At 41.8% G+C, this 13591-nt stretch overlaps 1 protein-coding gene across 1 annotated transcript in view; it reads right to left on the bottom strand.

Annotated features, from left to right (window-relative positions):
* Nucleotides 1–2114: 2114 nt before the first annotated feature.
* Nucleotides 2115–13591, bottom strand: part of GRPR (gastrin-releasing peptide receptor) — a 22771-nt gene continuing 11294 nt past the window's right edge. Inside the window, exons 2-3 of the mRNA XM_010194316.1 lie at nt 6117–6468; nt 2115–2507 (exon numbers count right to left, since the gene is read on the bottom strand). Of these exons, the coding sequence (XP_010192618.1) occupies nt 2115–2507; nt 6117–6468 (745 nt within the window). The remainder of the gene's footprint in view (nt 2508–6116; nt 6469–13591) is intronic.

Below are 13591 nucleotides of genomic sequence, written 5' to 3'. Positions count from 1 at the left end.
ATGCTCTTTTCCCTATATTTATGATTTTCTCACATCATAGCTGTGCTTTCACCTTTCCCTGAGAAACAAAACATCAGAATCTACTGGAGCCTCTTGTAGAGCCACAGTAATCTGTTGTTCGTTACTGAACAGGAGGACACAGCACATAGCATAGATGGTGTGGCTGCTGTTGAAGTACACAATTGCTGCTTGCTTTTGATTAGAGTCTTACAAGGCTGAAGAAAACGTTTAGTAACAATGTCTCAGGCCAGATAATTTTTTCTCATTTTGAAATGTCATAAACCAAGCTCTCTGAAATTGTGACAGACTGGGCTTCTGGGACTGGATGTGGCTTCATGCTAAAGATCAAGGAAAGCAGCATCATGCTGAAAATTTTAGTAAATGAGGATCTCAGCCCAGTAAATTGAAATTAATGTCATAGCTGCTCAGTCAGTTAAGCAAAGGAATCAAATCAGCTTTAAAATAATCCCATCACATTAGTTTTTGGGCTGATTGGGGTGTGGAGACCCTCATGTCTGCAGGAGAGGGTGACACAGGTGGTGGTGCCCATGGATGGTGAGGAGACAGGGCAGGACATCGGCATGGTGGTGTGGCCACATACTGAGCTCATGTACCTGTGTGTTGGACCTCACCTGTAGGGCACTGCTCTCAAAGGCAAAATCAGTTCAAGTTTTCAGAGCTCTGCCTTTGCATTGCAGCCCTTTTGCAGTCCCTGGAGATGGTAACTCCCACCAGCATCCCTGGGCAGCCACAGAGGCAGGACTGAGTGTTTTTACACTGCACACATGACTTTTTCTACATTCACAGAGCAAGCCCAACACACAGTTTTACTAGCTTTCATTTTCCTTTTGCCATGGTAAGGAAAAGGATCATCAAAGAGGATGAGGGCCATCAAAAACTCAATATTCCACTACAGTGATTGGTTTATGGCCTCATTTTGCAGCAGCTTTGTTTATCAGGTGTGCAGCTTCATTGCCTGTCCTATAGCCCATGCATTTCAAGAGTTTTTTAACTACAGAACATTGTGCTCCTGTTTTCAGAATAGCTGGTACCTGGCACAGGAACTGCCCTGGAGTGAACATTACAGAAGACCTGAGTGTACAATCTGTTGGCCAGTTTGGGTACTCTGTCTCCACAGATTTCTGCAAAGATGAAAGGAAAAACCCACCGGGTTGGAGATCAGACCTTGCACTGCTGATAGCTTTAACTGAAAAACTAGAGTGTTTTACAAAGCACTACTGCAGGAAAAATAGCTGTGCTTCATTTTCTGTTAATTGCCTGCACTTAGCAAAACCCAACTAAAATTTTGTGCTACCCCTTAGGTGCTGAAACAGTCACTATCTCACATCTTGAAGACAGGAAGAGGAAGACAGTAATGCTTGGAAAATGCCCTGCTGTCTCCTCCACAACATGGCAAAAGCTCACACATTTGAAAAACTGTAAACATATTCCAACTCACATTTATTCATGTTACTGCTTTCACATTCATGTGGTGCAAGATACTGCTCTTTTCAGATGGGGCCACCAACATGCCCCAGTAAACTCTTGATATCTTTTATACCATTAATTAATACTGTACTCAGAACATTAATAAATACTTGAAAAGTCTGTGAATGACCTACACTGAACTCCTTTGTAAAAGTATTTACCTTATTTAAATGGATTTATTTTGGTGTCAAAATATATTATATTGTGAACCGCCGGATGCAACTGACAAATGTTGTGCACCTCATACAGTCTTTGTGACTGCTGTAAGTCTGCCCGACATTGGGATTGAACAGAAAGTGATGAAGAAACTGCAGAGCCCAGCTAGATTTGATCTTAAGATGCTCACTTTGCTCTCATTAAGAGCTGTAGGTCATGAAGCAATGCAGCTCTTTGCAGGGAGCTTCTGTGGGCTGGTGCTCAATGATCTGGTGCCCCATGATCCGCTGCTCCAGCAATGCCTCAGCCCAGGATGAAATGTTGGATGCTTCAAGCTCCTCTGAGTTCTCTGAGCACACCAGACTTCCTTGCACGCACCCGTGCTTGTGTGTGTGCTACTCACCATCCCCACAGAGCAAAACAAAGCAGCAGTGCTAGGTATGTGATTTGGTGGCCTCTGACTGTGCCCTTTAGACATAGCCTTCGTGGCAGACGAGGTTGCCATTGATAAGGCTGAAGGTGGCCAAGGAATGGTTGGTGCTCTTGAGGGAGGTCATTCGTGTGGTGCTCCTGGCCATGCTTTGGGACCGGATGAGGAGGCGAGCTCTGCAGCAGAACAGCTGGTTGTTGAACTGTTTCCGAAAGCTCTTGCTGAGCAAGTAGAGAGCAAAGGGGTTGACACAAGAGTTAGTGAATGCCAGGATCCGAGCACAGATGCTGGCAATGAAATGCAGCACTGAGGTGTCCACTTCTGAGTAGTGGTAGGACCGGTATAAATAGATGATGTGAGTAGGAAGCCAGCAGAAGGCAAAGAGGCACACAAAGACCAGTACTGTCCTGGCCAGGCGCTTACGGGATTCAATCTGGAAGAAAGAGAAACACAGATTAGCAGCTATTCCTAGCTTAGTAGCTAACTATTTTTTCCAGTGCTGCAGCTCTGGGGCTAGCGTGTAGCAGGTGGCATGGTCAGAGCAAGGTAACCTGGAGTTCAGGTGAACACAGAGTCAATAACGCTCCTTGTCTCTCCTTGATCCCCTTTCCCTAATAACAAATATTTCTGAAAATGTATCACATAAGAAAGCAGTCTTTCCTTTCCTGTTTAAGGATAAAACTCCACTGGCTTGTCACTTTGTAAAATCCCAGCTCAGGCAATAAACATGCAGACACCTGCATTAGTTATCCCCATATAATATAGATATCCTTATGTAATTTATATTAATTAACTTATTATTGCTATTATTTTTATTTATTATGCTCTTATTATTAATAATTATGGGGTAGAGGTCTGGGATATTTCAGAGAGCCCAGAGGCAGGACTTTCTGCCTCAGGGCCATATGGTATATGTACACAAAAGTGCTGCCAACAGCTCATGCCCCTTAAAGACCAAGTGCAGCACTCAGAGGCCAAAGGAGACAGAGAAACTCAGAAATTCTGCACTTTGAGAAACACCAAGGCAGCGATGATCTTGACCCTTCAGCTGAAAGAGTTGGGGCCACGAGGAGAAGGCAGATGTAGGGGGTGAATAGGTGGATGACCACCCCTCTTAGTATAACTTGAACTTTGTCAGGGAAAGGTGCTTTTCCAATGTCAGCTATCACACAGTATAACCTTCATGCAGACATGCCACACTTTTGTTTTACTTATGTGTACAGGCTTGGAGTCAACCCAGAGGTATTGCTCAACCGAGAGGAGTTGAGGTAAAGCTTACCTTGTCTTTTGTCCACCAATACTGCACACTAAGATAACAATGCCACTGAAAAACACATCTTTCTTCCTAATAAACACAAGAGCCATGACTGAGGTCACCCAAAAGGAGAGCACAGAGTTGTCCAGAAAGACCTGCTAAAATACACTGCTCACTGGGAGAGCTTGCACAGCCAGAAGCTTGCACGCATGGAAAGTGTAACACCACTGACTTTTTAGGGCTTCATAATGTTCTCCTCTCGGGTAATCCCTGCAGCTCTTCCCAGGCTTTCCTAGGGAATCTGTGATAGCCCACTCCTTGTATTTGGTTAGGAACTGAATGGCCAGAAACTGTCCCTAGTGCCTGCTCTGCTGCCCCGCCTCCTGCCCTGGAGCTGCTGCAATGCCTGGCCAGGCTCCCAGGACACTTCCCCATTCTCACTTCCCTTCTGAGCTGTGCAGGTACATCAAAAACTGAGCATCTTACACAAGCTGATCTTTCCTCAGACCAGCTTCATGCAGGGAGTAGGCAGGAGAGACCTGGCAAGCCCATTTTGACTTTATTTTGTGCCCCTTTAATGGCACCAAGTGAAAATCAGCCATTGAGCTTGGGAAGGATTGACATGTACCAGATGATAATGTTTCCAGAGAGCAGGCTGAAAATTAAATCCTTTGAGAATGGTCTCTTCTTGGCTAAACCATATATTCTTTTTAAATGTATACTTAATTTGATATAGGGCTATTGAGGCCACATCTGCACTATGAAGAAAGGAAGCAACGCAATAAAGAAATCGATACCAGTTATCTCAGATGGAGACCTATAGCTCTTGAATGCACTGCAGGATGGGAATGATGGACTGACAGTGCTAGACTGCAGCCTGGCCTTTTGCTTTCTTTAGAGCTCTTTCCCAAACCAAAGGGGGAAAGGGCTGCTTTTACTGCTCACTTTGCTGTCACTAATCAAAACAGTCATTGAATCAGCAGATAAATGGCCTGCAGGGGAGAAAGATTTACGCACATTCAGAAGGGGAAAAGGATAAGGATTGCAGTGATCACACATCATTTAATGGGCAGAAAACACAGCTTTCCAGCCCTACTCTTTCACCTTAGCACCTGAAGGCTACATGAGATGATTGTTTAAGGTCAGCCTAGGGTGGAGATGTCATCTGGGTGCAATTATACATACAATTATTCAGCTAAAGAATGGCTTGAGTCAGTTTAGCTTAGGTTGAAGCACACCTCAGTTGAAAGGAAGAAGTAAGGTAAATAAGATAAATATGTCAAGGTAATTCAGTTGTTTAGAAACAAGTCACCCTTCTGTTGCTTTCTTAATTGGACAACCTAAATCTCAGGTGCATTTAAATTTAAGCATTGACCTGAAATACCCAATTCCTCATTCAGGATTTGGATTTCCCCCTGGAGATGACTCTTTTTCTCTCCAGTTGCTTACAACAGGAGCAATCAAAAGGAAGCAGGTGTCTGGTTGAAAGGCTGCAGTTAGGTTGACCCAATCCTGGCTAAATCTCTTTTCTTGGTTCAGGACTCGCACATTTTCTGTCACACATTTTCTGTCACACATTTTCAACCAGGGCATGAAACTCACTTGGAACACATGGGTCCCAGCTGAGCCAGCCCAGACATAAGCTCTGCAGTAGGATAGTTTGAGGAGTTCTATAAAAAACCCCACTCACAAGCAACAGTAACAGAAGTAACTCTGCTTTCAAGGGTACAAAAGGAAGGTTAAAAGACTGCATTATTCCGGAGCAAATGGCCTGCTTATATAAATCAAAGGCTGTCTTAAGGCAAAACCTGAGGCTACCAGCTATTGGACCAGAGGATTGACCAGTCTGGCTTATTAGAGGGCAAATAACAGGTTATTCTGTCCAACACCACTCCCCACCAGAGACCCTAGAAAAAGAGGCATTTTTAGGACAATTATAATGACCAAAGGGTTCAAGAGAAGAAGCCAGGATTCTCCTCTTCTGAGATTCCAGGCTGCAAAGTTCACATTGCCCACGAAGCACATAACTTCAGCGCATCTGTGAGGACTCAATGTTGTCCTGCTCCATCCTCCCTCCTGGACACCCTGTGCCCACCACTGTCCTCCTCTGGTCTCCACTCCCCAGTCCCTCTCTAGGCTGTACTGGTTCTTCAACATGGCACAGCACCAGCGGACGAGAGCTGGAGCCGTGGTGAACACAGGAGGCATCGCTGCTCTTGCTCTTGCGAAGCAGCCACATGCCTGCTCCAGAGCTTCTGACCCTGGGGAACCCTTGCAGAAGGGGCTTCACCCACCTCTACTCCCCCACTGCTGTGTCTCATTTGCTTTTCAGTCTGGAGGACTGAATTACAGAGCCAGCATTCCCCTTCGTGGGAAGAGGGACATCTTCACAGAACGAGGTCCTCTCTCTGACAAAGCAACTTAGAAAAATTTTTATTTTCTGCCATGTCACTCCTCAACTTCAATCTCCATACTCGGCCCCTAGCTCTGCCTCTTTCCTTGCATGCTAGACAATACCTTCCCAGGCTTTGGCATGGATCTCCTGCTGTGTTTGCCATGGTAACCACCCTGGCAATGTCTCTGAACTTAGAAACAGGAGAAGATGCTTTAACTGTTTAGCCCTCTGTCATGGTTTGTTTCAGCCATTTTAATTCTCTTACCCCACCTAATCTATTAAAATTAGCACAACAGATGCAGTCTGTCCCGGTATAAATTTCCCTGTGTTCCCTCTTTACTCCCAGGTTCACAGGGAATGTGGATTTTTTTTTAATAAAGTCAAGTCTCTACCTGTTTCCTCACATGTACGTTTCCTTCCACGGGGATGTTGTAAGCACTCCGGATCAAATTCTTGGCAATGAAATAATAATATACGGAAATGACAGACAGGGGAATTATATAAAATATGAGAAATGATGCCATTGAATGAATTTTGGGATGCAGCCCATCTGAATGTGGGTAAGGAGCACAGCTGATGAAGGTTTTATTAGTCCCTTTGTCATGGAAAGGGTGCAGATCTGAAAACACTGCTTCAGGGATGGCAAGCAACATGGATACAATCCAGATTATAGCAGCTCTCACACAAATCTTCATCAGTGCATGGGATGCTTGAATCTCCATTGGCCTTACTATAGCTTTATACCTAAAAAAAAAAAAAAGAAGAAATAATGTATTGACCTCAACACTCAGACATTTTACTCTTGCTTCTCCCTTCCATTAAGGAAAAAAACAAACAAAATACTTTTGTTACTGAAGATTCTGACTTTTTTTTCTGGTGTTTTAAATGTTGATGTTTTCAATAGATTTCTCATTTTAAACCAGATCCATCTGTCATGGGTCCATTCAGTTTCACATGTATTGATCTTGTGTTCATTTAATTTGTAATCAACTCAACAGTGCACAGTGCTGCCTGACAAACAACAATATCTTAAGATAGGAAGAGCAATCATAGACTTCTCTTCAAAAGCACACAGCAGTTTACACCCCTTCTCTGAACAGTGTTGAAGGAAACTGGACTGAGATTTTGCCACACTTTTCATTTTGAGCTATGAGTGCGCTGGTCTCCCGCAAGCCAAATTTTACATTTTGTCCAGCTACAAAGAGCATGTTGCTCATTTTAATTGCTATTTGGTGATGCAGCTGGCAATTAAAAGTGGTATGTAACTTAATGCATCCAGGCTAAGTAGCCAGAGCTGCAAACTGAGTTTCTTCAAGGAAAAAAGTATACTTTCTTGCTGTGCTACATATGTAGAAGATGTTAATTTTGATATGCAGTTTTGTCTTTATTTCAGCATTTCAGAAAATTGTACTTTGGAATCCAAGAAAATGAAAGAATCAAATTTATTTGATTCTGAGGTGTGTAATGACAGGACCAGAAAACAGAAGGGCTTCCTATCGACTGGAGCACTGCTCTGGAAGGAGTCCACACTCCAAGTAAATCAGAAGGCACACATGCATTTAAGAAACACAGTAGAAGGAAAAAAAAGCTAATTAGGAAGGATTATCTACAAGATTCATAAATTAGTATTTAGGGTCATTGTCATAACAATTACAATCTGTTCGAAGTTTCTTCCAGTATCTACCTCACTTGGTCCCTCCTTGGCCACTGTCAGCTCCCTGGGGATTGATGGGATGCCTGGCTCCTAGGCTGTCCCAGCCCGCTTTTGACACAGCAGGGTACATCCCTGCGTGGCTGCTCCAGAGTCCATTTCTAAGCTCCTACCAGGATCCTGGCTCTTTCAGATGCCGAATTGGGCATGGGGGTGGGAGCAGATGTAGCAAGTATAACACCCTGCCTGAGACCAGGCAGCAGGGTCCATTCGCCTGGCAGCCTAAACTCATGCTCTAGGGACACATCATGTACGTGATTGATTTCCCATGTACTATAGCCTGTATTATCCTAAAGCTCAGCATTTGAGAAAGAAGTCTATCAGTCCTGCACTGTTTTAACTGGGTAATTGCCTTATTTGCAGGATAAGCATGCACTCAGCTTGTAATTATAAGCAGTATCCTGCTCAGCATACCTACTCTTCCCCTCTATGTATGTATCTATGTGTTTATGTGTCTTCATCTCTGTGTGTGTATTTTATATACAAACACATATTTATATGTATATATTTTATATATAAGCATGTATATACATGTATATATGAGTACATACTTACACTCACATTTATTTATAGTTAGTTTTATAAAAACTGTATCTGGACATCTCATCATTTGCAGATGTTTCTTCATACAGGTGTCTTGTGTAGATTATTTTTCCTTTAATGGACTGCAAACACCTTGCTCAATAGCTTTCTGTTTAACCACTTATTCTCCAGACTCTGCAGCTCCCCTCTATTCCAGCTCTACAGCTACAGCAGCTAGACACAGTCTTTTTAAGGCTTGCTTAGCACCTCTTTAACTCACATTCTGAAACTGGGGATTAAGCATTGTTTTACTACAAAGCACAATCTTTGCAAAGATTGTGCAAGATCATAATCTCAGGTGCAGAAAATCACAGCACTTGAACAAAGATGATGTTATGACTATTGCAGTAATAAAACAGAAGAGCTGGGTAGACTACTAAAACAATGTAGCTGAAATAGCTTAATTTATAGTCTGATTCACCAGTTATAATTTATTGACAGAAACGCTAACTGAATGTCTTCAGTAAACCCTAAGGAAGATAAATGCAAAAGGAAATTAATTATCTATCAAGGTACTCATAAATTTAGTTAATTCAAATATATCACTGCTTATCAACAGGCTTACCAACATTATGTGTTAGCATAATTATTTCAGGGGTTTTCTTATATCATATAGCCATCTGAGAGAATATCCAGTGTTAATTGCTAGTAACATGAATGAGTTGAAGAGTATAGAGAAAGAGAGATTCTGTTTTATTATTATTAACATTAACAGAGCAGGGAGAGTCAGCAAATGAATCCATTTCAAGTTATTAGTACATTTTAATTAGAAATGTCATTTCCCAACAATATAATTTTGAAAGAACATAATTAGAAATGGCTGGGAATGCTGGCACTGATTATTAGGGTTTTCGTTTATTTTTAAAGCTTCCTAGAGCAGATACAAAAGAAGATCTGAGAGAGGTTTTGCTTGCAAGGGGCTCAGCATAGACCCAAAGCATGAGGCTGAAAGCACAAAAAGATAAAAGAATAAAAAACCAAGCTAGAAAATAAGTTTTGAAAATGTAAGTTCTCAGATGTAGGAACACAGGTAGGTATTTTCTTAAGAGCCTGACCATTGAGTCAAATTATTTTGCTGACTATCTGCATGACTTCTTTGATGGTGGGCTAACTTATTCAGAAATCTTCAGTCATCTACGTTATTATTCTGAGTATTAATGCTTAATTGATCAGTATTGAACTGGCGGGTGACTCCATTTCCAGCCACCTTGCTGATAGGTTTCGAACTCCTTGTCGATGGGTTTCTCCCCAGCTTGCGCCTCAGCAGCTCTGCTCTTCCTGGCCAGTGTGGGTTCTGGGCACCAGCTACAGGGGCTGCTCTGTGTCAGGGCACTGGAGGTTTGCACAAGCAATCGGACCCCCAGGCTGGGGCTGGGGCTGGGAGACCACTGGAAGATTTGCCTGTGGTTGGTGCTCAGAGAGTGAAAAAGCTGCACCTCCTGGTTGGTTTCTGAGTGGGGCTCAGGATCTCCTGCACTCCTTTACTTTTCCACACCACTTTCCTGACAGGGTGAACCCTGGATTTTATAATTTACTTGACATTTTGTAAGAACTTCAGCAAGACTGGATTTGAGCAGCAGCTGCTCCTGGTTTTTAGCATCTGTATTTCCAGCTTGTGTATCTAATACTATTTCAAGCTTTCCACAGCTTTGTGCTCCACAACTTTTTTTTTCAACAAGTTTGCCTGAGGCACATAACTTTCCCGTATTTAACAGCCAGTGTTTGAGTAATCCAGTCCATTTTGAAGGGAACATCGATTAATATGCCTGTATACCTCAGTGGAGCCATGGACCTAGCTGGCCAGCTGAGTGAGCCCTCATGCGAAGGTCTTACAACAGCGTTATTATATACACAGGATATGTGTCGCATTGCATGCTCAGCTTGTCTGCTGACATCCACACATGGCCCGGGATTTATCACCTCTGCTTCTCTCGCATTCAGTCTCTAATTATTGTTTGATATAACCTTTTTTTTCCTGCCGAACTCCTTCCCCAACCTACTTTTAAAGACATTATTTGAAGAGGATTAAAAACCAGAGGTGTGATTCATTCCCTGCAATGAGGGCCAAAACTTAAAAAGGAAAATACGTCTTCTGAAGATTCAGTTGAATAAAAAATGATACAGTCAAGACCTTGTGTCAACTCCAATCTCTCTTCAGTTGTCAAACAGCCCAGATGAAAATGGCTGGGTTGCTGATCTGATAGGAAACATTAAAGAGACACTGACCTTTACTACTGTTCAGCCTTTGGACTTCTCTGTTCCCACTGCACTTGTGAGGCAGCAACCTGCCTCTTGCACAGCATCTACCAGTGACCTCCTGGCCAGGGTGGATGCCAGTGATTTCTATGTCTCTCAGTCTCATTCAAAGAAGCTGGCACAAAGAAATTGTACATGGGGCTATCTTAAGTGCAATTAATATAATCACAGTTTATGAAGCACCATGAGGATCCATCCTGTAGGGTAATCCTCCCCTACACCAGCCACAGTGACTCTGTTTCTCTTCTCCAGGTCAGTCTCCAGGCCTCCAAGAGGAGCCTGGTGAGAGGGCTGCTTCAACCCAGAATGACAGAATTCAGTAACATATAATGCATGATCACTTCTTAATCTAATCCCCAAAATTCATTGGGGATTGGTAGGAGCCTACAGAGTGCATTCCTCTCCACTGAATCCTGGAAAATGTCTTATACACTTTTCTTAGGATCTCTATTGTGCTCATTGAATACTTGTTTCTTACAACTGAAGTTACTGAAATGACCATAAACCACTAAAATGTGACACACACAAGGTTTTTCTATGGTAAATACTTTTCCCACTGAGGTTAATATGCCATGGAAACTGGAAAACTGTGTCATTATCCTTGTGTTAATAATAATGTAACTAATGATAACACCACCTAATGTACTCTAAAACTTTGACTATGCAAACATTGGTTAATACCATACACTTAGCAACTTCAAATATAAACACAGAAGTAGCTTTATCATGAAAAAGACAGTTACAGATACACTCTCCAAAGACACAGATCAAAATAAGGCCCCAAATGGATGTCAAAGTTTCCTAGATGCAGATTCTTTGCTGGTGCAAAATATTTTAGCCATCTTTGTGCTTCTCAGCTGAGCAAGAAAATACTCACTAGCTGAAGTATAAACGGGCTTTGCCTGCAAAGCCATACTGCCTATAGGTTTTGAAGCATACAGATATGAAGGGTTGCAATGTTGCTCTCACACCGGGGAAGAATGGAGCATATCCCTAAGACTGCAGCTTCAGTGTTTCTGTTTTTTCTCCTGTCACCTTCATCCACTTACTTATGCCTGCTACAGCAGCCATAACCATTAAATTAAAACAACTAAAGCATGGGAGGAAAATCAGATGTATCTCTTGGATTTTAAATTAATTTAACTCCATATGTCTCACTGTCTGGTTTTTGGGTATTTTTTAGGGAGGTAACTTTATGGTGTGTGAGGAAGCTGCTTTCCTCTTTCATTATTGCTTTGTATTAACGCTGGGAGATACCACCTGCTGTAGTGTCTGTACAAGTGGAAGGCCAGTATATCTTAATTTCAGCCAAAATTATTTGTGTCTTCCCTAATAACTGCAGTTGCTGCCAGTGGCAATGGGAAAGCAGCATCCCTCCCTCACAGCAGTAAAGGTGACTGGTCACACAGGTAGGTGGCTGTCAGAGATGTTCCTGGTGACCGAATATGACAGCAAGGACTGTATAGCAGCTATGTGCCAGCCACTACATCTCTCTTATCTATTAACTCTGACTTTAAAAGAGGCACTAAGTTGCTTTCATAACTCTTTCTTCCTTACTTTTTTCAGCAGTAGGACTGTAGCAAGAGAAAATGACTGGAAAGGCTCTGCCACAGAGTACTGCCCTTTTTTATCACAGTCCTTCCAAGCACACCTATCTTCCTGCAGCTGAATCGCACACTTGCAAGAAATATAAAATAAAAAAGTCCTCTCCATCCTTCCCACAGGGAAATGGGACACTGCTCTCCAATATCAATTTTCAGGAGTACTAAAGTTTCAAGGAACGTTTCCTCCAAATAGTATTATCCATTACTATATCCTATACTGTTTACATAAGAAGATCCTGGGCTCCTTTCCTGAATGTGTATGATGATTTAAAAAGACAAATGCCATAAAACCTGTTCAAACAAAATTTCAGAAGGCTTGTTTGTCCTTGCTTCATTACCAGCCCCACTATTTAGACTGCAGGAGGCTGGTGGAAAGATTTGCCATATTGCCACTTTCTGGTTGTTTGGTTGTTTTTTTTTTCTGAAGTGAGAAATCTACTTAAAAACTTCTGAATCTGTTGAAACCGAGCTCTATTTTGAGATATTGGGGTAATGTGAACCTGCAACTTTAATATAAAAGCAAGGGTTAGTTGGAATGGACTGACGTGTTATAAAAATAGTAATGTAAATTACTGTGAAGTGAAAATGCTGAGTTCCTTCCAGATCTAGAAAATGAGCTCCTGAAATTGCCACCACTTCCTATTGTGATTAATAAAGAACTGCCTCTCTGTCAGCAAGTCCCCATATTTCCTCTGTTCCCACCTGTAACCAAAGGAGGGAGAAAAGATGTGCAGTTCACAGGTCCTCTGATCCCCAGCCATCTGTTTCTATTTGTCAGCTGAATGCACACACACTGATCTGGTCTTGGCCCATGAATAGACTGAATGAAAACCTTCTCATTAAAATTTTGTGATTATGTTCTACTAGTATCACATTATTGTTTTGCCCACAAAACGTGAAGGGCCTGCTCAATTACCGTGCAAAAAAGCCTCAAGCAACAGAGAAAATGTTGATGCTGTGCAAAGACTGCATAAATAAAGCATGTGGAGCCTTGTTGAGTCTGAAGCTCCAGTTAGAAAGCAAAGAAAAATTCATCTGAAGAAATTTATGAGAAATGCAATGCTCCAAACTTTCTTAATTTTTCCACTGTGAATGTTATGAATATTTATATCTCTGAGGCAAATAATTCAATAGATCTACGAAATTGCTAGACTGTCTAACTCACCAACACACTCCAGCAGTCTATTCTGGGTCTATCTACTTTCTGCATACTTAAGATTATAATTATTATGTATGATTCTTGGCTGAACATCTGCTATTAAAATCTTTAATAAATTGCATATGGGCACAAAGGTATCTCTAATGGACTAGTCTTACATACATTGGCAGGTACTACCTCCTTTCTCTTTTTATTAACATTTAAATGGAAAAAAAAAGGAGGCATTGAAGGAAGTGACATAGTTCTCACTTTTTGAAGTGTATGTTCAAATTTCAGTCTTTATACATACAACCTTTATGCATACAACCTGCAATCTGGATGAATGGAAATTTCAGTCCAGGAATTTGACCAAGGTCAAAGTTGATACCGGCTGTTTTAGAGACCATTGAACCACACTACTAAGGAGTGCTTAAATAATAACTATCTGATAGTGACCATGCTATTTCTAACCATGACTATCTAGAGCATAAAATATTGCAGAAATTAACTATACATATGGAAAACAATGGATGTAAAGATTACTGCAGTAAGTAGTGGGAGTTCTGTGGATGATGC

Source organism: Mesitornis unicolor, unplaced genomic scaffold (genome assembly GCF_000695765.1).
Source record: "Mesitornis unicolor isolate BGI_N332 unplaced genomic scaffold, ASM69576v1 scaffold9141, whole genome shotgun sequence".
Taxonomy (NCBI): Eukaryota; Metazoa; Chordata; class Aves; order Mesitornithiformes; family Mesitornithidae; genus Mesitornis; species Mesitornis unicolor.
This window is presented reverse-complemented; position numbering and strand designations above follow the sequence as displayed.